Source organism: Poecilia formosa, unplaced genomic scaffold (assembly GCF_000485575.1).
Source record: "Poecilia formosa unplaced genomic scaffold, Poecilia_formosa-5.1.2 Scaffold201, whole genome shotgun sequence".
NCBI lineage: Eukaryota > Metazoa > Chordata > Actinopteri > Cyprinodontiformes > Poeciliidae > Poecilia > Poecilia formosa.
The window spans coordinates 424,242-451,351 of NW_006800140.1; the positions used below are offsets into that span (position 1 = coordinate 424,242).

Here is a 27,110-nt window from a genome sequence, read left to right on the forward strand (position 1 = left end):
CTGAGTGTCTGATCGTATGGATCATTGAGGCTAAATACTGATTATCAGTCATAAAATGTATTGTTTTCTTGAATTTTCAGTTATTTTCTGTACTAGGCCTATACTGTTAGGTTTTGTACACAAATATGTAAAAAAAAAAATAAAAATAAAAAAAAACAAATATCCTCACCACATCATTAAAAAGATAACATCGTCCACATGGGTTTAAGAAAACTTTTCATTTGGGCTGCGCGATATAAGTGTTTCATATCAATCAATATTGATAATTATTGATAAGTTTGTTGTTTCAAATGTCTGAACTACCAGACCGGTGGAGCGGCCTTTCCTCATTTATCTGCAGCTTTCACTTCTTGCTACTATTTCTAAGCAGTTATGTGGCAAAACCTAAAACTGCTGCTGCGCAGGTTACTCAACAGGTTGTTGCTAGGTAACCAAAGAATGAGTGAGTTGCTAGGTAACCAGAAAGCGAGTGAGTTAGTTGATTCCGCTAACCTAGCCTAGCAAGAACCCACACAAATCCGACCCTGATTGTGTTTTAAATATGCCTAGCCTGTAGAGGGCAGTGTAGCGCTATGGTAATACATATCTTAGCCAATCAGATTGCTTCAAGACAACCATAACTTCCTGTTACAAATTAAACATGGAGGCAAGAGACTCATTTGTGGGGACTGAAAAAATGTAAAGTACTTTTAAATTGTGTATTAGAATATAGAGTTATTAAAAGACAAAATTATGTTGATTGGGAATCATGTCAAAGCAAGTATATGGATAAACTAACGACAGACAGGGTATTTCGGCCATTGTAGATAAATTACAGCATATTTTTACTCAAGTAGAAATAAAAAGCAGCCATCCAAGAAATGACTCAAGTATTAGTAAAGAAGTGTTTGGACAAAGTCAAACTGATTAAAACACAATTTGATATTTAAAAATTACATCACCAGACAGACCAAACGGCAACATTATGTGAAAATGTTGGTATTTTAAAGATCAAATGACATTAATTCATATACACAACAAAATCAGACAAAAGAAACATTTTTCCAAATCAGTTTCTTTCAGTATAAAGTTTGTGAAACTTTAATAAAAACTACAGGTGTGTCTCTGGTGAATGTTTTTAAGACAGTTTTGCTCTCCATTAAGTTACTCTCAGTGGGTAGAAGATCCAAAAGATTTAATCAATAGTAGTGATGCTTCAAAATTAAATTACTGAAGAAAAAGCAAAATTACTTCTAAAAGAAAATTTTTTTTTTCAAAAGGTTTCTCTAGTGACTGTGCTGTTATAGTAAAACCATATTCTGATAAGTGACTCTTGCACAATATTCATGTTTATTTAGTTACACCAATAATTTCTTTGTGAAACTCGGATTTTGCTCCTCGTCTTTTGGCCTGCAGTGTTTTCTGAGCATGAGGTCTGGATCAGATGATTCACCCAGAACTCTCTGCTCGCTTGTAGTCCACCTAACAAGCAACAGGCTCCAGGGTAATCCGACTCTGTTATATTTACCAAAATTATCCGCGTGGCGCAGGTCTGAATCAGAGCCGTGACACATGCGTGCCTCGGGACAGAAGTGGTCCTAACTGCCCAGAAACAGATGTTGATTTCCCAAGCTGCCCCGCCCCGGGTCCGGTGAGGTGGCACCACTGGCTTCGTGTTCCTGCGCCGTCCAGACGCTGCAGTTTGAGGTTGGCAGGAGGTCCAGGAGGCTCAGTCCCGGTGGCAGCTGCCGGACTCGGTTTCTGTCTGGACGGGTGCCACGTGAGCTCGGCTTGATGACTGGCTCCTGTTTAATGTTAAAGCCACTTCTAAAGCTGCACCTGGTATGTGCAGCATTTGACCTTAAGGCCCAGCCAGACACCATGGCTCATTGCAGCTTGATTGACAAATCAGGAGTCGTTTGGTATTAGCGAAGGAGAAGGAGAAGCATTTTTCTATCTGCTGAATCATTTGTGTGTTGAACTGGTTGATGATTCATTTTCTGCTTCCTGGCTGTTTATTTGAAATGGTCTGGTACTATGAAGAGTTGATGGTGCCGTACATTCTGGCACTTCTTTCAAAAAACCCTCTAGTTAAAGCTGCAGTATGAAACTGTCACCATGTAATGACGGTATGAGACAGAAAATGTATCTCTTCTGCCTTCTCCCAGTGCTCCTGTTGCTGACTAGAAACAACCAATCAGGGCCAGGAGGCGAGTCTTAGCGTTGTCAATCACCCTCTCTGCTACAATGTGGCTAGCAGTGAACGCTAAGGAAAGTTAGCATGGCCACTGATGACAGGGGATATATAGTTTTCCTATAACTCCAAGTTGTTACTCTGCCATTAGCACATTTAGCAGCAAGTACATGAGGATGATTGACAGCTCTAAGAGCCGTCTCCTGGCTCTGATTGGTTGTTTTTGGTTGGGAGTGGTGCATTTCTTCAGACGGTACTAGCTCAGGAATGAGGTGGAGGAGAACGATTGGGTGGAAACGATCATGTTCTTTGGTGTCTGGAAAATGAGTCATTTCAAAAACACTCTGACTCAACGTTTACACTTGCAAACAACCGTACATCTTTGAAAAGCAGAAGGGGAGCCTTCTGTACAACCATCAAGAATGCAGCAAGTGCTTTCTGAATGGCAAGTCAACAACAAAACATGCATCTTTTCCAGCAGCCATTGTGCAGCCCACACAGCGATGAAACCAGATGTGGTGGAACTCAGCTTGAGTTGCTAGGTAACGGGCGGAACTCAGCTTGGGTTGCTAGGTAACCGGCGGAACTCAGCTTGGGTTGCTAGGTGACGTAACATTCTAAAGGTTTTTGAAACGGCTCATTTTCCAGACACCAAAAGACATGAACTTATTGCCAAAAAATGGTTGGGTTGTTTTAGAAGCAGTTAAGACCCAAACAGGAGAATAAAAATGTGCAACATTTGAATTTTGCATAAAAAATCCCCTTTAAAGACCAGTTATTAGCCAGAAACCTGTAACTTATGCACCTTTTGTCTGCAGAACTCAACCCAAGTTGAGACAGTTTCAAGTAAAGTATTGCAAAACTCAAAATTTTTGCAATATGAGCTTTTTTTTTAGTTAAAAGCTTCTTGGCATTTTAATCAACTTCAAGACGTTTACAGTTCAACTTGAAGACTGGATTTGTCTAAATTCTATTAGGAAACAAATCATTTATTTTTAGCGCTTGTGGAGAGCGCTACAGATTGCTGGTAATGGTCCTCTTTAATAACGATAACACTTTTAAAGCTGCTTCTGAAAATACATCCAGTGACAGCTCCAGTCAAGCGGCGGGTCATCGGTATACATAGCCAGCTGGAGCCGGAGTTCCACACGTATCAATGCTCAGGAAGATCACTGAGGCCCCCTGCTACCGCCACAGCGACTCCATCTGCGGCGCGGACGCTGACGTCAGGCCCGCTGCCACCAGTCTCAGCGCCGCCCCGCCGCCACCTGACGTACTCTAAACGGGGCGACGCTAAAAGCCTGCCAGCTCATTGTGCGCTCATATTTAACCTCTGTTATACACTTAACCTTTACCTTTAAGCATTTAGCGGCGGCAGGATGAGCTCCCCTCACACCGGGCCGGCATGTTTGTGTTCATAAGAACACATCAACACGAATAAGGTTCTGGAAAGAATGGGCTTCGTGTTACAGCGGCCCGCTCTATTTTGACTGTGAAAGCAGCAGAGTGCAGTCCGAGCCGCGCGGCAGCTGTTAGGAAACGCGACGTTTCTGATGAATTGTTGTCGCCTGTGTTCCTTAGATACCTCAGTTTGCATCCGCAGGCAGGTTTGTCTGAAAACTGATCCACTTTTTGGTTGTTTAGCTCATTTTTGAATGCACATTCTCTGAAAAATCAATAATTTCAAGCAATGAAAATGTAATTTCTTGTTCTTTCTGTGGTAAAAAAAAAAGAAGCTTTTTTAAAAAAAAAATTGTTTTGGATGCTGTGTGACTGAACTATTTTTTGCCAATACTTTTTGTACTTTGCTATTTTGTGACGATGCGTAACCATAGCAACTGAAGTCAAAAATCCCATAGGAGTTTATTTTATTTTTCTTCCTTTGGGATTAATAGATTATTTTTCCTCTAAATTTTTCAACGAACTATTGTAAGAAACTTCTATTTTGAGATTTCTGCTGTGTTTGGGATCATAACCTCGTTTTCTGTAAGACAGCTGAACCATAAACAGTTTTGGACGTTTTCCCACATTAGTTGCTTTCTGCTCTCTGCACTGTAAAAACATAAAATCTTACCAAGTATTTTTGTCTAGTTTTTAGTGGAAATATCTCAGTTCACTTGAAATAAGACAAAACAAACTTTTTTGAGTCAGTAATTCCTTAATATAAAAAGGTCTAGTTCCACTGGCCAGTTATTTCACTTATAACAAGACATTTTCCTATGTTATAAATGAAATAATCTAGCAGTGGAACTACTTTTTCGTCAATGTTAAGGAAGTATCAACTTAAAACGAACTTGTATATCTTGCTGAAAAGCTACTTGTTAGATTTGTTTTAAGTGTACCAAGACATTTGCACTAGAAAGTTAACCAAAAATACTTGGTTCTATTTTATGTTTTTGCAGTGTTTTACATAAAAACCTCAGAAAATAAAACACCATTAAATGACGTGGGACATTTCGTGCATCATCTGATTGTTTGTGTCTTTGTTTGAAGTACCAGGAGAGATCGGATGATTTGGGCAGAAAATGGAAGCAGGATGGGGTGAAACGGCAAACAGAGTAGTTTCCATCCCAGCAGGATGTGTATAGTGTCACCAACCATTATCTCCCATTTGCAGCACTAAATCTTTTCCCGGGACGTCCCAGAGTAACACGACGCTGTGATAACACGGCCGGGTTAGTGTGAAACTGATCCATTTTCCCCCCGTTGGACGAGGAAACGTCCTCATAAACTGACACTAATCAGTCATCTTGTAAATAACCAGATTAAGATTCCATTCCTCCACTGCAGATAAGCCCTCCATGATTGTTTCCTGTTTACTTTCCACTGACGCTGTTTGTGTGTGAGCCCAATAACCGGGAGTGTCAGAGGACGCTCTCTTTTTGCCCCTGATAAGAGAGGTGGAGGTGGTGGGCTGGAAGACGGGGAAGATTAGTCGGTGACCCCTCGGTGTGTTCTCCAAGTCGCCATGGAACATTTAGCTTTATAAATAGACGCGACTATAGACCTGCCAGCCTGGTGTTCGGCTCCTACAAAGATAGGCTCTTATTCTCCGAGGGTATTAATGATCATCTGCCCCGGCAACGAGGTGGAGAGGCATGTTGTGGCAAATGAGCAGCGCAGAATGTTCCCGGTCATTGGTGTGGGAAGTGGAGGCTCGGCCACGCCGCGGGGCTGCCAGGGGCGTTTGGGGCCGGGTTGCCATGTCTGGCAGGCAGTTTCCAGCCAAAAACAAAGTCAAACCCACCCTACTCCCAAAAAAACCCCCGCCCAGATCTCAACCTCTAATGAAATTCATGTTGATAGCAGCGGATATAGTTATGTATGTATAAATATATATTGGGGCTGAACAATAAATCATTAATATGTGACAGACACGTGATAAATAACGATAGTTACATCTGATAGAATATTCAAAATTCACTGAACTCCGATCCAAAACCGCACAACCTTTTAAGCTGGTGAAACCAACCAACTGGCTCGCTCTTTGGTTACCTAGCAACTCACTCATTCCTCGGTTACCTAGCAACAGCCTGTCGAATAACTGGCGCAGCAGCACTTTACAGTTTCACCACTTTGCCTCACAACTGCTTAAAAACAATCAGGAAACAATCACCAGTTTGGTAATATTTCAGATATTTAAGCAAAAACAAACTAATCAATAATTGTTGACAAAGACAATTAGTGACACTTGATGACCAATAATTGATGTTGTCACATTCAAATTTTCAAAATAAATTAACTACTAAATGCAATAACATCATTTTATTAAAAGTTTTGTGCAGCTTTATTGTTCAAAAGCAGCCTTACTGGGAGGAAACTTGCCCAAACTGGCAACCCTGGGATGGTGGGAATGGGAGAGACGAGGGGGGACGATTGTGCAATCGTATTTGCAAACAACACTTGTGCTCTTATTCATAGAGCCTCGTTATTTTTACCTGCTGTGACGTCCAAAAAGAGGAAAGCAGCAGAAACAGTGGGCTAAAATTAGCTTAGCTCCAAAGCATTTTAAAATGCCGCTGGCTGCTGCTCTGCTCCATCAGTGACCCCAACAAAAATATGTGCTATTTCTCTTTATGTAATGCCAATTAATCTTCATTAAATGTCACTCCACTCGCTTTATGCTCCTAAATATGCAGAAAATTATTTATTCTTTCGTGTTTGACTATTTCTCTGTGCACTGCAAAAACACAAAATCTTACCAAGTATTTCTGTCTAATTTGTAATGCAAACTACAAACTAGAAATAGGAGCTTGTTTTGAGTCAATAATTCATTAATATTGATAAAAACAACTATTTATTTTATAACAAGAGTTTTCTCCCATATGATAAGTGAAATAATCTGGAGCTAGTATCTTTCATCAATATCAAAGAATGATTTACTTAAAACAAACTCTTATTTCTTGCTGAAAAGTTACTTAGTTTTGTATCATTTCAAGTTTACATAGATATTTTTACTAGAGACGAGACAAAAATATTTGGTAAAAGTTTATATTTTTACCGTGTACTATCTTTTTTGCACAATTTTGGCTTAATTACTGCTTTCAATATGTTTTTTCCCACCAAATGGCCTTTGTTTGAGTCTGTATGATCCAGTTAACGATTAGTCGATTGCAAAATCAGCTGACGATGATGTGAATAATCAATTGATCATGGTTAACTGATTAATTGTTTAATCGCGAATCAGTTTATATATCTGTGAGCTCTTGTGTCCATGTTGATAAGTGTAATTCAACTACCAATGCAAAATGTATTTATTTTTTGTTCAGTTTTTGCTTAAAAAATGCTTTGAATGTTTTTTTTTCCAACCAAAAGGCCTTTTTTGAGTCTGTACGCGCCATTTAGCAATTAATCGATTACTAAATCTATGACTAGTTTGATCATTGATTAATCACATTTAATCCAATTAATCGCTTAATTACTGCTCTGAATGTGTTGTTCCTGCTTTAAATCGGCTTTTTTGAGTCTGTATACTCCTGTTAATTATTAATCGGTTGCTAAATTAGTCGAGAGCCATTTCATTAATCGATTAATCGCAATTTATCCAATTAATCTTTTCAGCCCATCCCAGTTAGTGCATTTTTAGTTTGTATCATCTTGGGTTAATTTCTGCTCTGACTGTGTTGTTCTTTCAGTAATTTGTCTATTTTTGTGTTTATGTGCTCCAGTTATTGATTAATTGATTACTAAATTAGTCTGCGACTGTTTCATTAATCGATTAATCGTGGTTTATACGATTAATCGTTTCAGCCCTCATATCTTTTGCATATTGGTGAGCTCCTGTGTCCGTGTTGATACATGTAATTCGGCCTCCTTGCCCCACCAGCTGGTTAATTGCCCCCCTGTCTGCTCCGCTGGTAATGAGAGCGACTCAGTCAGACAAAAGAAGTGGCTTCAGTGGGAGACAGCAGCTTATAGGCTGAGCCTGTGACAGCCGCCCCTCCCCGCATGGCGCCCCCTGACCGACGCACGCCCAGCCCTCCCTTCCCTTCCACTCTCCTTTCTGCCGCTTGTTTTCTCCCAACTTGCATGCAGGCCAAAACACACGCTTCGCCCCCCCCACCCCGTCCATGCCTAGAGACGCTCGGAAACGCTCGACGCAGAAACACACGGCCGACCGAGAGGAACGGAGGGCAGAATCTGGCCTGACTGGAGGCTGCTGCTTGTTTCAGCGGGAGGAGATCTTCCTGTGGATCTATCAATGACTTCTTTGTTTGGTTTGTTGCAGAGTGCCCCCTCCTTCAGCCCTCTGGAAACAGCCTCCGACCTGCAGCAGTAGTAAGTCAACGCTTCTTCCTTTCTCCAGCTCTCCAGCTTTAAAATCTCACCTCATCCTTGCAGATTTAATGTGATTATGAGAGGGATGAACGGCAGTTTCCTGTTAAAGAGGCAAAAAGCCAGCAGAACAGAGTGTCCCCTGGCTGCATTTTGTGTTGTTTTCCCTTCAGGTTGTAGATATGGCTCCTATCGGGGGGGAGTTTATTTAAAGACAGGAACCTGGATGTCACTGGGATAAAGGGAACTCTCCCAGCTGCTGCATAACTTAAAAACTGTTACCTCTGCCTGAATGTGCTGAATGACCAGATCGTGAAGCATGAGCGATTAATCAGATTAATCAACTTATTTAGTGATCGATTAATTGGTAACTGGAGTAAAGACACTCAAAAAAGAAAGAACAACACAATCAGAGAAGCAATTAACACAAAAAAATTACATATTTTGCATTTAAGATAAAAGAAACCTGTCTTTGTCTGTTCAACCCAGAACTCCTCAAGTGGCATTTTCAGCTTCACCTGGTTCGAATTATGTAACAAAAAATCACCTTTTCTTCCAAATATTTCACTGCTGCTCTACTTTGAAGTGCAAATATCTTATTAGACTTTAAATAGGACAAAACTAACTTAGAAGTAACTTTTCAGGAAGATATAGAAGCGTGTTTTAAGTTACTAGTGAATTAATCTGCTTTTCCCTCAATATTAAGGAATTATTCACTTAAAAAGCTCCTATATCTTCCTGAAAAGTTACTTTTAACACTTGTATTATTTAAAGTGTAATAATATATTTGCACAAGTAACTAGAAAAAATGTAAAATTTTGTGTTTTTGCAGTGTTTTATGTTAATCCAAAAAATTCCAGATCAGACTTTTTGCATTTTAAGCAAGAAAAAAAGGAAATAAATTATTTGTTCAAGTTAAAGCAAATATAAAAGAAGGGAAAAAAGTTTAGTTCATATGAAAAATGCTTAAATAAAAAAAATCTGCAGAATGTGGGACTTTTATTTATCCGACTAATCAAAATGATCAATAGATGAATTGATAAGTGGAATAACTGTTAGTTGCAGCTCCACTCAGATCAAAAGCTGCGTTTGATCTTGTCTTTGTGTTTGATGGACACTGACAGCGTCTATTTCTATGTCCTGCAATAAAATGCCAGGAATTCGGGGCCGCAGCGCGGTAACTGTCTAGAGAAAATAAACCTTCGTTTCTGTTTTCCATCTGCTGCAGTCATTATGTCACCAGGAGGGGGCGGCGGGGGGCGAGCGCGCGGTGGCTAAAATAAACCCCAAACCAGCTTTTTGTTCCATTGATACGTCTGTCGTCTGAGAGCTGGAAAGGAAGCGATCCCTGATTAAAGGCCGATGGAAGTTTAGCCACTCAAAATGTTCACAGCGGAAAGTTTTGCTCATAAACCGACTTCCCTCTGAGGGGCAAATTTATGGTTGCTTCGCTGTTTTCCTGCCTCAGCAGAGTCAGACATGGCTGCTGGATCTGACATATTTCAGAAAGGAATGGCTGGAATGATCCGGACTGGTTTGTTCTGTCATCATGATGCAGCAGAACGGATATAAAAGATATAAAACTGTCACAAGTTTACAAAAATCAACATTTTCTGTTTACTAGAACCTGCCTGACAACACGAAGTAGGCTACAAGCTCACATTTCCTGAAAAAAACTGTCATGTTTGGCATAAAAACACAATCTTACAAGTATTTTTGTCTAGTTTTTACTTAGTACACTTTAAATGAAACAAAACTAACTTAAAAGTAACTTTTTAGAAAAATATAGGAGTTTATATTAAGTAAATGATTCTTGAACATTCATAAAAAGTGGAAGAAAATGTCTTGTTTTAAATGGAAAACTTCTGTTTTATTAATATTAAAGAATTATTGACTTAAAGCTCTTATTTCTCACTGTTTTGTCTTATTTTTCAAGTCTAATTAGATATTTTCACTAGAAACTAAATGGATTTCCTGGTTTTATGTATGCAGAGGTTTTTTAACCTACTTCATGTTGTCAAACAGGTTCTAGAAAGCAGAAAATGTTGATTTTTTTTTTGTTATTTTTTGCAGTGTAAACAGAGCATCATGCTACCATTCCAACATGGTGGTGGAAGTATTATGGTCTGGGGTCATTTTGGCGCGTCAGGAAATAATTGTATTTTTTTAGCTTTGGACGAGAATCCGAAGCACACCAATAAGTTCAACTCTGAATGATTTCATGGAAATCCAGAAGTGGCCTAGTCAAAGTATGGAACAGGCCATTTTAGCTCAAAACCACTGAATGTGGCTGAATTAAAACAATTCTGCAAAGAAGAGTGGATCAAGCTTCCTCTGCAGTTACTGAAAACAGTACACTGCAAAAACAAAATAGTAGTTTTATCTGGTTTCTTAAAACACGTTATGTAAGACAAAACTAACTTTATTTTCCTACTGAAAATCTACTTATAAATTAGTTTTGTCTTATTTAAAGTGTAATAATATATTTGCAGTAGAAACTAGACCAAATATTACTTGGTAAAGTTTTGTGTTTTTGAAGTGTTGATTGATTTTAGTTGTTTAGATTTGATAAAAGAGTAAAAACAACAAACCTGACATTTTTACCGTTATGTTTAATGAAAAGTGATCAGAAAAGGCTGTAAACTAGAGTTATGTGTGCTTTGGAGTCTAATGATGACAGAAATAAATCCCATCCAGTCTAAATGTGGAGGGATGTGCAGCATGAAGCGCAGGACATATGCCGCTTGGCGTTTGCTTTTACTAGAAGCTTCTCAGGAGATTATTTTAAATCTGATCGTAAATCAGCCACAGAAGCATTTACGTGAATTCCTGCTGCACACCCAGCGCAGACGCGTTGCCAATATTTCCCTACCAAGGAGCCTCCTGTTGCTCAGTGATTTAAAAACGCTTCTCTGTCGCAGCTTTTCGCCAGAATGAGGACAGAAACCAGCACCAGCGCACGGAGGTGACACAGGTGCTGCTGATGCACCAGATGGGAATGTTGAGGGAATATTTATGGAAATCATTCCCAACGCAGAGAAATCTCCTCTCTGCCTTCGCTCTGGATCCGCGTTGGGCTTTTTCCTGCTCTAATTACATCACATCCCACAAGCATTTCACAAACTTACCCAGAATCCCCTTAATGAGGCCCATATGACGGAGCATTACCCTGATGCCTCTTTCTTTTTTTTAGATAATGACCTGTGGAGGGAAATTAGTTCCAATATTATTGCAACCAAGGAACATGTTTGAAAAATTAAAATGTAAGAAAATTGCTTTTGAATTTTTTATTTTTTTTTTAAACTTCTCAATCAAAAAAATATGATCTATGATCCATTTTCAGTGTGTACTTAATTATGCAGTTTGGTACTTTTACAGATTTTATTTTATTTTCAAAAAATATTTCAATTAGAAAAAATAACTTCTAACGAAGTAATAAACAAAATTAAATCTGAAAAATAATTAAAAATATATAAATCTGAAAAAATAGTAACCTGCTCATTTTTTTTTCAATTAATTTTTCTGTTTTGAAAAAATAAATTTGAAAAAAAGTAAAAATTAAATAGAAAAAAGTAATAAAAAATTCAGTCTGAAAAAATTGTTTACTTCAAGTTATTTTGCTTCAATTTTTTTGAAACGATAAGATATTTTTTTTTAAATTAATCTGAACAATTTTAGGAATACATGAATAAATTAGCAAAAATAAAATCTGAGAAAATGATTAAAACTAAATAAATCTGGAAAATATGAACTGCAAGTTATTTTTGCTCTTTTTAGTTTTTAAATTTTTCAAATTTTTAAAATAAAATCCGAAAAAGTACATTTTCAAAAAAAAAATTAAAATGAGCAAAAATAAAACCCACAAAGGAAGTAATTTACAAAACATATGAAAAATAAAGTGCATAAATGTATGTTCAACTTAATTCAACATATTGTGAATTACATTCAAAATGTGAGTTTGATTCAGTTTCATTTTTGAAATGCATTTTTTTTATATTTCAATTTTTGAAACATGCTCCTCGCCTTCACCAATATTGGAACGAATTTCTCTCCATAAATCACTGAAACACATACCAACATCCAAGCAGCCCGGCTGTGTTTGAGTAACATTTTTCTCTCTCGTTTGCGGCGCAGCTCCTCTAGCAAGTCTGGACACAACGAGGTGGAGAAGGACGGGGGGTCGTCGTCCGGCGAGCCCGCCGCTCCAGAATGCGACCGACACGTTTACAAGAGTGTCCTGGAGGGCGGCGACATTCCCCTGCAAGGCCTGCGGGCTTTAAACAAGCGCCACGGCAGCTCCTCCTCCTCTAAAGGTAGGACGCTAGCTCAGCTTCAAACATGGCCGCTCTCTGCAAAAACACAAAATATTAACAAGTATTTTATCTATTTATTTGCTCAAATACCTTATAACACTTGAAATGAGACGAGACTAAACTATAAGTAACTTTTTGGCATCAAATATGTGCTTTTTAAGTACATAATTCCTTAATTTTGATGTTTTTGTGCCACTGGCACAAAAACATTTTCCCCAATAGATAAGTGGGGATGAACTGATCCACTTTTTTCACTTCTGATATCTGCGGTTCAGGATCGGCCGATCCGATTCAGAAAACAGCTGAACTGACCTAAAATGTATTTTTTTTAACACAGACATAAATGTACTGAATTACAAATTTATTTGGTAACTTACATGCACCAATAGCTTCAGAAACTTGGTCAAATGTAAAAAAAAAACAAAAAAAAAACGTTATTTTTGTTCAGTCAGTGCAGTTAGGAGTAGAACAGCCAATGTAAAATAAACGATAAAGAAATTCAGGTTGACAATTTGGTCAAACGTAGAGCAAATTGTCTCCAACCTCACAATTGTCGATATTCAATTAAATTTATTGACTGAAAAATGTTTTTTAATAACGTTATCATTTTGTCATGATAGTTTGATGTAAGACAAATAATCTTTTTAAAAAAAATTGAATTCCTCCTCCATCTCCTAGTGCTAACTAGAAACAGCCAATCAGAGCCAGGAGGCGGGTCTTACCGCTGTCAATCACCCTCTTTGCTACGCTGCAGCCAGCAGTGAGTGCTAAAGCTAGTTAGCAGAGCCATCGATGACAGCTTATAAACAGTTTTCCTATGATGGTGAGTTGTTTCTCTGCTGATAAAACATTTAGCAGCTTGTACACAAATTTGATTGACAGCATTAAGACCAGCCTCCCAGCTCTGATTGGAATAGAAAAAAACATTTTTGTAAAAGTTACATACTGCAGCTTTCAAACAAGCTTCTGCTTTAGCTTTGATTTATTTCAATTGTACTAAAACATTTGTGCTGGAAATTAGACTAAAAATACTTTATAAGATTTTGTGTTTTTGCAGTGTAAACAGCTCTGAAAGCTGCAGATGTTGGAAAATGTTGAAACTTCTAGATGCATGTGATTCACTCAACCGTTCTGTTGGATTACACACAGAGCACATTATCGGCCAATCACGTCGCAGCATTCATTACCGTCTACAGCTGCATTTCTATAAACCAGGAAGTCATCAAGACGTTTATTTATTTCTGCCATTTATGGAAAGAAGTTAGTTCCAACATTATCACAAGCAAAGAACATGTTACAAAAATTTTAATTTGAAAAACTTCTCAATCAAAAAACAAGATTTTAGCATTAAATCTTGGACACATTTATGAAGTTTGCTCATTTTTTATTAAATCTTTTTATTTCTTAAAAATAAAAAAAAATTATCAGAAAATAAATTATATGTTATTACTCTCAAAAATTATTTTCTGACTGAGAAGTTTTTCAGTTTCATTTTTGAAATCCATTTTCCTCAAATTTCCATTTTTGAAATATTTTCTTAATATTATCTTAATATTGGGACACATTTTTCTCCTTAGAAATTCAGCTTAACAAACTTTAAGTCAAACTGAAAATCCACAATATTTCAGTTCATTTTGTGATTATATTGACATTAATGAAAAGTTGAGTGGAAGGAAAAAGTGTGTTAGAATATAAAATACACAAGCAACAAGGATAAGAATAGAAATATAATTTATTGTCTCCACAATGGGCAAATTTCTGTGCAAAAGCAGCAACAAAAAAGGCGATAAAAGCTTTTTGAAAAATGTCAAAGCGAACAGACTCACAAAGACAGAATACAAAGTTACATAAAATGAATAAAATGCATTTCAATACAGAAAAGTCACGTTATGTTGTATGTTGTCCACAAATTGCCATAAATAAATAATTAACGATCAATGTAGGAGAAATTGGCTGCATCCAACCATATTAATGGAAAGTTGAGTGAAAGGAAAAACTGTGGTCAAAAGGTTCACAACCAACAGGGATTGAAAGCTTGTTTTCAAGAAGCTACTTTGAAAAGGTGATTTATGCTTCCAGTTCAATACACCAATATCCCAAATTACTTGTTATAAATGCAAAAGGTTGTTTTTGTTGTTTTACATTTATTCTTTCATTTATTACAAGATTTATTTATCATAAATCCGCAAGTACAACTTTAGCAGAACAGACTTTGAATCCCTGTTACAATTTTTCTACCACAGTTCTTCCTTCCACTCAATACACCTGCAAAAGAAACAAAATTTTCTAAGTATTTTTGGTCGCCTTTTTCGTGCAAATATGAAATGAGACAAAACTAACTTACAAGTAACTTTTCAGGAAGATGTGGAAGCTGGTTTTAAGTCAATAATTCCTTAATAATGGTGAAAAAGTTCTAGTTGCTGGCAGATTATTTCACTTATTTCACAGATAATGGGCCCTGGCCGTTACCTAGCAACGCCAGTCAAGCACAGCCCGTTACCTAGCAACCGAGTTCTAATTCCACTGACAGATTATTTCACTTATAGTAAGACATTTTTACAATGTTACAATTGAAATCATTTGCCAGCAGAACTAGTACTTTTTTTTATTAATATTAAGGAATAATTGACTGAAAACAAGCTCCTGTTTTTTGCTGAAAAGTTACTTGTAAGTTAGCTTTGTTTTACTTTATAAGATATTTGCAGTAGAAATTAGACCAAAAATACTTTGTAAAATTATTTTACTTCTGCTACAACTAGCTAAAATAAAATAAACATCTGATGATGTTCTAATTTATTTCGATGCACCTGTGGATCTTTTCACTTGTTTATTTTTTGACTCATGTTGGGTCTGAAGTCGTCTTGAAACCCAACATGGTGGATTTTTCCCTCCGCTGCCGCCCAGCTGGAGCGGTCTCCAGGCAGAGAGGGCATGGATGAGGAGAGATAAACAGAGCAGTGAGATAAACAGAGGCGGGCAGCATGAGGAAGTCAGCTGTCAGTGTGGGGTCAGGAGCTGGAATGCAGAGCCGGGCTGGAGGGCAGCAGATCCAAGGCGGGGACACTTTGACCCAATGTACCGAGCTGAGCAAACATGCAACAGTTACCACTTTTAAAGCCAAACTGCATGGTAATTATAACCCTAATGCTAGAAACGGTGGTTGTTGTAAGCAGATGTGCAGCTACGCAGTGTGAAAAATTACCCATCCAGTCAACTGACTAACATGCAGCTCCTGCCTGAGGCTCCACCTGGGTTATTTGAGTCACTCGCTGCTCATGAAGCAGAGAAACAAGCCGAGGAAAGGCAGAAACCAAACACACCACCTTATGCTCACAAAATGTTAAAAAAATCTATTATTTAAAGGGCTGCCACAAACGATTAATTCAGTAATTGATTATTCTGATGATTAAATAATTATTCTAGCGATTAATCGGATAAAAAATATACATTCTACAGATTTTAGCCATTTAAGCCTTTTTTATACCATCTTATAAATACATCAAAATATACAAATAAACATATAATTCCTTTTTTAAAATAGGAAATACAATAACCTAAAATTCTTTAGTAAATCTGAACCGAGTGAAGCTAAAACTTTACAACTGAAAGAGTTTTGACAAAAACATATTTACAGACAAAATGCTAATTTTATATATTTTTGTACATTTTTGGCTTAAGTACTCCTCTGACTGTTCTGTCAGCAAATCGCCTTTTTTCAGTTTGTACAGTAAACGATTAATAGATTACTAAAGTAGTTGATGATTATTTCAATAACTGACTAAACATGACTAATTGTTTCAGTCCTATTTAAAATTAAATTAGCAGCCAGTTACTTCTGATCTGTAGTTTTTGACTTAATCTCTGCTTTGACTATGTTGGGGGTTTTTTCACCAAATGGCTGTTTTTGAGTCCAGTTAGCGATTTATCAATTCCTGAATTACAGTCACGACTGGTGACTCTTTTATGATGTTTTTATGACGTAAAGCACTTTAAACTGCCTTGTTGCTCAAACGTGCTATAGAAGTAAACTTGAATTGAGTTAATTCAGTATTTGATTAATCACAATTAATTGTTTCAGCCCCAAATCTTTGTTCACAAAAAACAAAACCCTGACTCGCTGTGCTGCATTCATGAGCAGGAGTGACTCTTTTCTCTTCGTCTGCCATGAATAAAATGCAGAGTCATCCTCCGCAGCGTGTTTTCCTGACAGATTTGAATGTGGCGGATCGGTGACTCGCTCCGCAGCGGAGCCTCGCATCACGTGGAAGTGTTGTGTCATTTCCCAGCACCATCTGGATCGCAGTCATGAGTCACCAGGCGCTGACACAAGCTTTTCCTAGCAGATTTCAACATTTTAACTGCAGGGTGGCTGGATCAGGATGTATTTTTAATTCACAAACTCAGGGAAGCAGCGTGATAGCAGCGCCGCCTGCAGATTCTGAAAACATCAAACAATGAAAGCAACGTTAGAAACTATAACTTTTTCATATTTTATTAAAGTTTAGCTTGTGAAGTGAAAGGAAAGTTATGCATGGTTTTCAGTTGTCAGTGGTCAGCACTGCTGCGTTTCAGCACTAATCCTTTTTCTTCTACTTCCCAATTTCTCTCTATTTTGCGCTGATCGATCACCTAAAATCCCCTGAAACACACCGAAGCCTGAAGCTGGATAAACACGATGAGCCTTTAGTTGTAGTTAGCTTAAACAGCCTCCAACCTCACATGACATTTCATGGCATGTCGCTGTTTGAATGCCGTCTGTTCCCTCGTTGTGTCGACGATACAGGCTCCTACGGTGGCCCTGAAGGTTCAACCACATCAACAAATCACTAAACACAGCTACAAATGGAAAAACGCAACAACATTAATTGTGTTAAGCACAATTAAGCATTAAGCACAATTACAATAGAAGTGAGAAACCCAAGAACTTGGCTTTAGAACCGGATATTGTTCTGACTAAGCAGTGAGTGTTGTGCTTAGTTAATGTTGTGTTTTCTTAATTTTCTTAAGAAAACCCTTAATTTTTAGTTTTTTACTTTGTTTTCTCAATTTGTAGTTGTGCTGCGTTAATGTCATTGCGTTTTTGAATATTTTGTGTTTAGTGATTTGCTGATGTGGTTTGGCCTTCAGGGCCACCGTAGTTTCCTGCCAGAGAGCGAATTCCTCCTGGTTTCATTCTTACCATGCAGTAAACATCTACTTGATGTTCACAGCATCAAGTCTGCTTCCTCTCATCCACTTTTGATGGAGTTTGGTTTTTAGCTCATACTCAAACTGTTTTTGTGTGTAAACTTTGTGACCGTTGTAATCTAATATGTTGTTTATTCTGTTGTCCTGCATGCTTGCCAGTGGATTATAAAGGTGGGAATGGCTGTTTAATTTCACCCTGCTCCTCTGTAAATAGTCGAACGGTTCTTGCCAGTAATGCAATAGGTGACCAGTGTAAGAGTAAGAAGCCCCTGTCCGCTGCCAAAGCCTGCATACCGCAGATCCTGCCCTCTAAGTTCAAGCCCAAGCTGCTGCCACCCGGTGGTGACACCCAGGACTGCAGGACCGATGCCGCCAGACAGCCCAAGTCTCACAGCTGCGAGGATATTTACCCAGGGCGCTTTGGTGAAGAGGAGGACCGGAGCGTCTCCCCTGCGGTGAGACGGAGCGCGTCCGGGTTCTCCAGCCTGTACCGCACCATGCATCACATCCAGCGGCCCAGTTCGGTCGGCTGCAGCCCGCACGGCAGCGTCCGCAGCCTCACCTCGCTGTTTGAGGCGGCCAAGAGCGATGCAGAGAAGTCTGTTGAGACAGTCGGACGGGACAACGTGTCGTCACGGGTCAGCGAGTTCGAAACGATGATCCAGCGGTCTGGCGCCGCCCCCAGCCGCTCGTCGTCGCTGTCCGCCCTGGACTCCGGGCGGAACCCCAGCCCGGACCGCGTGGTGTCCGCCGTGTCCGCTGAGGCACTCCTGACAACCGAAGCCACAACGACGGACGTTAGCGCTGCGGCAGAGGGCGGGAACTCCAGAGTTTCGTCTCCAGAGGACGAGGCGGCTTCGTCATCGGGGGATGGACAGGAAGTGGAGCAGATCCTCAGCGGATCCAAAACCCCTCCGCTCCACCACCACCACCACCACCACCTGCACCACCTGAACCATCCGCTCCTCCTCAAGCCCAGCAAATGCAAAGGCGCCTGCCCGGCCTCCTACACCCGCTTCACCACCATCCTGCGCCATGAGAGGCAGCAGGACAAACCGGCCGCTGCAGAGAGGAAGGCCATGCTGCCGGGAAACCTCTTCCTTATGGGCCCAGCGCCCTTCAGGTTACGGAAGAACCCGCAGCCGCACCAAACCCGACGGACACTGTTGGCCACCAGGGTGACGGCGGGCTCCCAGAGGCCCCTCATCCCGCGGCGGCTCTCCTCCCTGGAGGCCGTGGAGAAGCTGGAGGGCGGCGGGACGGAGCGGCTGAGTAACGGCCAGGTGTTTGACGCCAACGGGAACCTACTGGCAGCTCAACATAGAGGTCGTTACTCCATCCCTTTCACTGCTCTGTGGTCTCTCATTGATCTTCACCTTCCTCCTCCACAAAGCAACGCCACCGTCCTCTCATTTCCAGTCTGTGTGGTGTGTTCAAGTGACAGGGAACTGTCCATCTTCCATTTCCACTGTGAATGACAACTCTCATCCAGGAGTCTAGATTACGTAGAAAATTGCGATTTCGTCTAAATGCACTGCAGTCTAAAGGTGTTTGCACACCTGATACTTTGGTAGACTTGGTTAAATTGGGGATCAAAATTGCAACATTTACTACATTTTCAGCTGGTGCTGTTCTCTTTAACGCTACATTGTGTCAAACAAACCAAACTAATTAGAATATGCAGTTCTCCTCCTCGCCTGTAGGGGCGCTGCACTAAGAAAGGGTTTAGATTATTGGCCATTGCAGTGAAAAAGAGAACAGATTTAGATTTAGATTACAGTGAACATTTGGCCTAAACTATTTATTTATCCAAAGAAAACGCATTAATCTGATTAGCAGCGAAAACTATTAGGTTTGTTTTGGTGGTTTAGCACACAGGCTAATTTTTCTAGCCACACAATTAGCCTGTTTAGCTTAACATAGCTTACCTGTATGCGATGTATACAACTCTGTTTTTAGCACCATTATGCTAACTCTATTTAACGTATCAACTTAAAATCAAAATTATTGAACCCTTTATACACTGCAAATTGCAAACAAACCAATTTTCTCCTTTATGACGACTTTTTTGTGCAGTTCTCTTAGACTCCTTTTTTTTGGTGCTTTTTCTTGAGATTATTAAACACTAAATACCTCTGCTGTGGCCACGGCCTTTAGAGAGCTAAAGGCTGTAAAAGCATTACATCTGTACAAGTTATAGTTTACACTTAAATCTCTGTTGAAGATTGGCAAACACTTACCTGAAGTTCACCTGAAAAGCAAAAGCCAAACATTAAGAAAATAAAGAGAAAGCTGCTAAAACGCCTGGATTTTGTGACATAAATGATGATGAAATATCTTTTTGAAACTTTTCACCTGTAATGTGACTCAAACTGCATCTTTTAGGGAGGAAATACCAAAACAACTTGGGTTGTAGTTGTTTGTCACAGCCATACATTATAAAGTTCAGTGTCATCAGCAGAGAGTAGAGCTGGGCGACAGGCGTCAAAATAAAATCTCCAGTTTATTTCATACCAGATCCAGTTTCAATAGTTTTTCTTGCTCTCTTTTCTAAATAAGAAATTATAACTGACAGAAAAACATTGAATAAGTGGCTATTACTTCACTCACTGCTTCTGAGTTTTACATCTGAGTATTAAGGCACGGCTATGAGAATTGTTGTGAAATTATAAGAATATAGTCATAATATCATCAGATTAAAGACACAGTTTTACCAGAGGAACGTCTTAAAATTGCAAGAGAATTTAGTTTTAATAGAAAAAATGTTTGGAAAATAAATTTTTTGTTATTTTTTTTCTCCTAATGTTTCAATGTTAAGATTTTATTCTCGCATTATTACGAATGTATCCTTATAAGAAGAATTATCCTGCCTAATATTCCAAGAGAAGAAGCTGTTAAATAGGTTTGTGAAACAAGATGGCCGCCTTGGGTGTGCTGACATTAATCCAGAAAAGCAATGGTGGGGAAGAAAGTCCAAAAATGTAATTAATCGTTAATATTGATTTTTGACCTGGAGGTTTGAACATGTAATTGGCAAAAAAATGAACTCTGGTGAAGTTTGAATGCTGTGTGAACACCAAGCAGACCAGAGCCCACTCCAAAAACAGGAAGTGGTCTACAGCACAGGGCATTCTAGGTAAATACAACCAAAACAAACACAATAGTCTAGCGCTAACAGGAGGAATGACTTGTGGTTTTTTACCAAAGACAAAAGAGAAATCCTACAATAGCTAATATCTGACGCTACTCCAGTTTTGTTTACATTTGGTGAAGGAGGAAATTGCTCTTCGTGTCTTCTTCGTTTCCTCCAGTAGTTCTTGGTGCAGCGCCCCCACAGGTGAGGAGGGGAGCAGGATTTTCAATGAGTTTGGATTATCTGACTCAGGCCAGTGTGAAGGAGAACCACAGCAGCTGAAAATGTAGCAAATGCTGCAGATGAACACAATACCTCATGTGAAGCATGATAGTGGCAGTATTATGCTTTGGTGCTGGCTTTTACCGCTAGATAGCTGTAGCACAACATTGACACAAAGAACCCATTTAGCTAATCAGAATTAGCTTTTTGGCAAAGATTGAAGCACAAACAGTAAATTTAACTTTGGTTCCACTGGCTCACCGCATGCAGACATGAAGCAGTTGGGGTCAGAGGTTACAGTTAAGTTTTGAAATTACTTTTTTCTCTTTGTCATAGAAACCGGGCATCTTAGCAGAGATCTACAGGCTTTTTATATCCATTATAACCTTACATAACTGATGCATTTCTATATTAATTTTGGTTTTCCGTCATTTTTCACTTTTAGACACATCGTCCATCTTTACTTCCCAAACAGATTAGATATTTCCTGTTTGGGAATTGATAAATTAATTAAATAAATTTAAACTTAAAAAAAAATGTTGGTCACTCACCATCAATACTCTCATGATTTCATGTTGATTTTTTATTTTTTACTGGAGTTTACTGTAATTTTATATATTTTTTCCAGCATTTGGTCATTGTTTTCATCCTTGTCTGCATGCAGATGTTTTTTTTTGCAGTGCACCTTGTTTTTTGTGGTCATTTGATCTGTGCATGTTTATTATAGTATTTCCTTTCATTCAGTTGACTGGAATTGAGGAGGTGACTGCAACATTTTAGTTTGAAATTGCTGCCATGTGATGTAAAGTTAGTGATTAAATCACTTTGCTGTTTCTGTCAGACTCGTCCCCAGCTATCGGGGAAAGCCAGGATGAAGTGTTGAGGAAGCGTCATGGGGACAAAGAGGTGAATTCATCGCTAAAATGTGTGCAGATTTTTTAGAAATTAGCAACAGAAATGCAGCTTTCTGATTTGTTTTCCTGACAGAAAATCCTGGAGGAGCAGCGGCGGCTGAAGCGGGAACAGGAAGAGGCCGACATCGCGGCCCGGAGGCACACGGGGATTGTGCCGACGCACCACCAGTTCATCACCAACGAGCGCTTCGGAGACCTGCTCAACATCACAGATAACGCCGAGAAACGGAAATCAGGCGTCGAGGTACAACGCAGAGTCGAGTCTTATCACCGCTGCAGGCAGGAAGACGGAGGAGGGGGACTTTCTGCACACTGAAAAATAAATATTTCTGTCTAGTTTTCAGTGAAAATATCTTAGCACTCCTGAAATAAGACAAAACTAATGTAACAGTAAATTTTCAGGAATATAGAAGTTTGTTTTAAGTCAATAATTCTTTAATATTGATGAAAAACTAAAAGTTCCACTGGCAGATTAGTCAACTGTCCCTGCGCCGTTACCTAGCAACGCCAGCCCAGCCCGTTACCTAGCAACACCAGCCCAGCCCGTTACCAAGCAACCGAGTTCTAGCTCTGCCAGCAGAATGTCACTTAACAAGACATTTTTCAAAATAACAGAAACTGAAGTTGAGAAAACATTTTTGTGAACTGAAATAAATAAAATAAAAACCATAATTCACTAGGACTATATTGTGCGTTTATAAAATTAACTTAAACTGAAAATCGTTTTTGTGTTTATGGAATCTGTTTATTTGTCTTTTGAACTGATGTGAAATTTATTTTTTCCCCCAACACAAGCAATTTACGTCACCTGAAAAAAATCCAGGTTTTCCAAAAAAATTAATCTTCAAAAATTTGATAAATTGATCAAATTGATTTATCGCCCAACCTCCATTGAATTCTGCTGCTCCTAATCAATTTTAAGAATTTAAGAATATTTTATCCAAGGAAAAACATAATTTTCTGGAAAAAAAGAATGACACAAAAAGGAATTTTGATTCTGATAACCTCAGAAAATATATAAGTTTTAATATCATGAATTTAATAATTGAAAATAATCTTTTTTTCACGCAAATTTTAAATAGCAAAGAGTACCTGAGTTTTTTCTTCTAAGTATCTGATGTTAATATAAAAATTTGAGTGTATTTGGTGGAAATTTACTCCACTTTACTTTCTGTTTTCAGTCAGAACTGAAAATAAAAGCATATGAAGCTCACAACACGACCCAGGAAGATCTTCTTTTACTGAGTGCCATTTAAGAGCCAGAAAGAACAATCCAATTAAAATGTGCTGGAATTTTATTGATAAATTAATGATGTTGCTCGTGATTTTATCCAGAAAACTGAAAAGTTTCATTTCTACACAGAGAACTCCAGCCATGGCGCGCTTTGACTTCAGAGCAGAAAGCCTAAAGTAAGTGAAAATCATCAGAATAATGATAATAGTCAGTCGTTTTTCAAAACTTTAAACTAATAAAGTTTGCTGTTTGGGTTTTTCAGGGAATTACCGTTTCAAAAGGGGGATATTGTGTACATAATCCGACAAGTTGATCAGAACTGGTATGAAGGCGAACATCATGGAAGAGTCGGCATTTTCCCACGAAGTTACGTTGAGGTTGGTTCAGTCGGCTAAGAAACCAGAAACTGTTTGCTGCATTTCTGTTCATTATGCAGAGGGCTCCACTTCTGCTTTTCAAAGATGTACCGTTGCATAATTGTGCATCTGTTTGCTGACTTTTAGCAAAGAATGTACTGAACATGTTTTGTGTCGCCCATCCTAACATACAATTAATCACCTTTAATGGTTTTATGCTGCAGCTCCTGCCTCCGACAGAGAAAGCCCAGCCAAAGAAAAGCGCCCCGGTCCAGGTTCTGGAGTACGGAGAAGCGGTCGCCCGCTTCAACTTTAAGGGAGACACAGTGGTGGAGATGTCCTTCCGGAAGGTGAATCATCTGTCTGTGGTGATGATAATACTACTGAAGCAGAACCGTTCTGACCCGACCTGGTGGTTCTGCAGGGCGAGCGGATCACGCTGATCCGCAGAGTGGATGAGAACTGGTACGAGGGGAAAATCCCCGGCACCAATCGGCAGGGCATCTTCCCTGTCACCTACGTGGAAGTGCACAAGCGGCCGCGCGTGAAGAACGGCGTGGACTACCCGGACCCGCCGGTCAGCCACTCGCCACAGCGCAGCACCAACGCCTCGCCGCAGGTCAGCGCCGTTATCTGGGTCGTGCTTAAGACTGGGCGATAAATTCATTGTTAACATGATAATATTTGAAAAATCTGGATTTTTTTCCACCAACGCTCTCTGTGGGTTTCCATGGTCCAGGGCGGCCATCTTGTTTGACAAGCGTGTTTTAAAACTTCTGTTTATTTGGATTCTGAATTCAAGGAAACTATACAACAAAATATTACAGCCAAGCTAAAATTGTTCTTTTATTATGCAAATAAAGTCATATTTTTCCAAAAATAAAGTCGGAATATTAGGAGGATGAAGTCGTAATTTTATGTGAAAAATGCCAAAAAATCAAAATGAGAAATTTGGAGAATAAACCTGTCATAATAAGCAATTAATAGCATGATAAAATAAAATTAGATTAATAATTTCCACTCTGACGATTCGCATTTTTTGAACTAAAATTTTATTTACAGAGACTTCTTAATCCGTTTTATTTATAGCTTCAGTTGTGTGTGAGTTTTATTTCTATTTTCTTTATTATTTTTAGTTGTTTTGTTTATTTATTTTGGACATAAAAAAAAAACTTCCAGTTCCAATATTAAGTACTCGTCACCAAATTAAGATTTATTAGTTTTTGAAAAATTTACTTGCATTATTATTACTTGAAAATAGTCTGGCAGTATTTCAGATATTTAAAACTAAAAAGCGAATCAATAATTATTGATATCAACTGATATGAAACACTTATATCATGATACTTTTCTCAGTAATATCGTCAAGCCCTACTAATACTATGACTTTATTCTTGTAATTAAACAAATATTCTTGTAGCCTGGCCTTAATACTGACAGACAGACAGACAGACATCAAACACTTAAAGCAAAAATCCACTTTTTGAAAATATTTTCTCATTCCCAATTTCTTTTTTAGGAAAACATTTGAAAGAAAATTGAGATTTAGTTTTTAACTTGCCCAGCTCTCGTTATGTCCCTCTGTGTTCACTTCATCTCTGTTTTGTTGTTTTGGTGAATTTTTCTCATCCTTTATTTCCCGCTCTGCTCCCTCCATCTTGTGTAAAAAGCTGTATCGTAACCGCCTCACCACCTCCCCCCTGCCGCTGCCCCGCTCCCCTCGCCGCTCCGTCTCGCCCGAGGTCCACGCCGTCTCCTCCGAGTGGATCTCCCTCACCGTGGGTGGTGGCAGCCCCCCTGCCGCCCCAACACCCCCCCTGCCGCCGCCGCCCACCGTCTCCTACCGCTGGGGCGAGTACCTGCCCCCGCCGTACTCCGCCAGCCCCGTGCCCTACGTCTCCCCCATGGCGTCGCCCTCCGCCTCCCCGCTGCCGCCGCCGCACCCGCCCAGGCCCGGCTCGGCCACGCCCTTCCTCACCTTCACTCCACCGCAGGGGGAGGACTTCCTGTCGCGCAGCGTGAGCCCCAGCGGCGGGCCAGTGCTTGAAGGCTGGCTGAGCGAGGTGGAGAGCGCGGAGGGGGAGCGGGGCCGGGCGGCCCGGGGCAGCAGACAGAGTAGCCCTGCAGAGGTACCACCTGCATGGTGTGTGGTGTTCACTGCAAAACGACCTTTGACCTCCCTAGAGTAGCTGTGGATGTGGTTCTGATGTGTGCTCATCACTTTTGCAGCGCCTTGGAAAAGTATTCACAACCTCTAAACCCAGTGGTGTCCAAATATGTTGCCATGAGAACCAAATCATTCATGCTACAAAAGGAATGCTGTGCTGCAGCATTTTAGGCAATAAAATATGTATTTTCTTATTCAGAAAAGGAATTGAATTGATAATATGCACTTTTGATGTATTTCTAATATTACATAAACAAAACTTAAGTGAGTCAAAGAAAAATCTGCAAAAACAGATTGCAGATTTAATATTTAACTGAATATTAAGATAGTTGTTAGTTGCAGTCCTAACTACAATTACAAATCTTACGTAGCTTAAATTAGAGACTGGAAGAAAAAGAGGGTCATTCTTCGTGTCATTTACAATATTACAGAACAGGAGCATCTTTACGTAGGTACTCCAGACTCCCCCTAGTGGTTTGGAGGACTTCCTATTGTGGAGCAAGTTTGCAGCCTTCCATACTTCCTGTTCTTTTCGCTATTTGCATCTTTTTTTTGTAATTACAAGATTTTGCTTCTATTTTCTGTTTCCAACATTTTTATTGCATTTGTTTTGCCGTTTGCACTATTAAAAAACAATTCATAATTTTCCCTTCCATTCCTCAAAACTGCTCTGTTTTGTGTTTTGTCACGTAAAACCTCAAATGAAGCTGAAAAACTGAATTTGATGATTTTTAACGTGATAAAATGTGGAAAAGTTTTAGGGGTGTGCATAATTTTTCAAGGCACTGTGGGTTTGACCTGTAGCTGCACAGAGTCCTGCTGGTCTTCGCAGAAGATCGAGGCTGTAGCGCAAAGCATGCTGTTGTGTGTTCACTAACATTCAGTGGTTTTGCGGTGTTTGTGTGCCTGCATTTCATAGCTGTGAAAGACTTTCAGGATTAGAAGAAAAGTTCCAGTTCAACTCCTGGCATGAGGATATGAAAATTACGACCAGTTGAGATCGTTAAAGATAGTTTTGCCAAGACAAGCTATTAGAGACTGACGCTAACAGGAAATGCTAACTACTTCCTGTGCATCGATAGCTTAGCTGCTACTGGACTTTGGAAGTTTAGTCAGGTGACCATTTATAGGTTTCATGTGTGTTAATTAGAGATGTAGACAATTAATCAACTTATGATTAATTGTGTAATAATGGTTTATTAGCTTAAAATTAGTTCCAGTCGACTCACTAAGAACGTCCGCTTCGACCTTCTTTTAGTGTTGTAGTTTGGCCTTCATCCAGCAGAGGGCGCCTCTTGTCATCCTGAAGCCGGGAGTCCGTTGATACAGACACTACCATAGACATTAGCTGTGTCCGAATTCAGGGTCTGCATCCTTCGAAGGACTGGGCTACGTAGGACGGGTCCTTCGAAGGCCGGGAATAAACTAAGACCGGAAGAAAAATATCTGTGGATTCGGACAGATCTACCCTTCACCAACTGTCCCCGCCCCCACCTCAGCGTAACTCATGTTCCCAAGCAACGGTGACAGCGTGAAGCAGAGAGCGGAGAAGAAAAAAAAAAACAAAAAAACAAACCAACTGAGCCGAAGTTTGTTTTTCAGTCATGTATTACTGATTTCTATATTATTCTTCAAC

General features: G+C 39.5%; 1 protein-coding gene and 1 long non-coding RNA gene across 12 annotated transcripts in view; both read left to right on the forward strand.

The window, feature by feature from the left end:
• Window positions 1-27,110, forward strand: part of sorbs1 (sorbin and SH3 domain containing 1) — a 68,505-nt gene that overhangs the window by 36,218 nt on the left and 5,177 nt on the right. For 9 of the 11 annotated variants that reach the window (XM_016679071.1, XM_016679063.1, XM_016679072.1 and 6 more), the window contains 10 exons: window positions 7,902-7,951; window positions 12,083-12,261; window positions 17,608-18,774; window positions 21,645-21,709; window positions 21,791-21,961; window positions 23,081-23,127; window positions 23,214-23,328; window positions 23,532-23,657; window positions 23,732-23,926; window positions 24,978-25,436. In XM_016679071.1, the coding sequence (XP_016534557.1) occupies window positions 7,902-7,951; window positions 12,083-12,261; window positions 17,608-18,774; window positions 21,645-21,709; window positions 21,791-21,961; window positions 23,081-23,127; window positions 23,214-23,328; window positions 23,532-23,657; window positions 23,732-23,926; window positions 24,978-25,436 (2,574 nt within the window). The remainder of the gene's footprint in view (window positions 1-7,901; window positions 7,952-12,082; window positions 12,262-17,607; window positions 18,775-21,644; window positions 21,710-21,790; window positions 21,962-23,080; window positions 23,128-23,213; window positions 23,329-23,531; window positions 23,658-23,731; window positions 23,927-24,977; window positions 25,437-27,110) is intronic. The other 2 variants (XM_016679073.1, XM_016679074.1) reach the window with 2 other exon arrangements.
• Window positions 2,228-3,035, forward strand: LOC103148237 (uncharacterized). Its single transcript, XR_477337.2, has 2 exons — window positions 2,228-2,715; window positions 2,747-3,035. It is a non-coding gene; the product is annotated as an uncharacterized LOC103148237 (long non-coding RNA).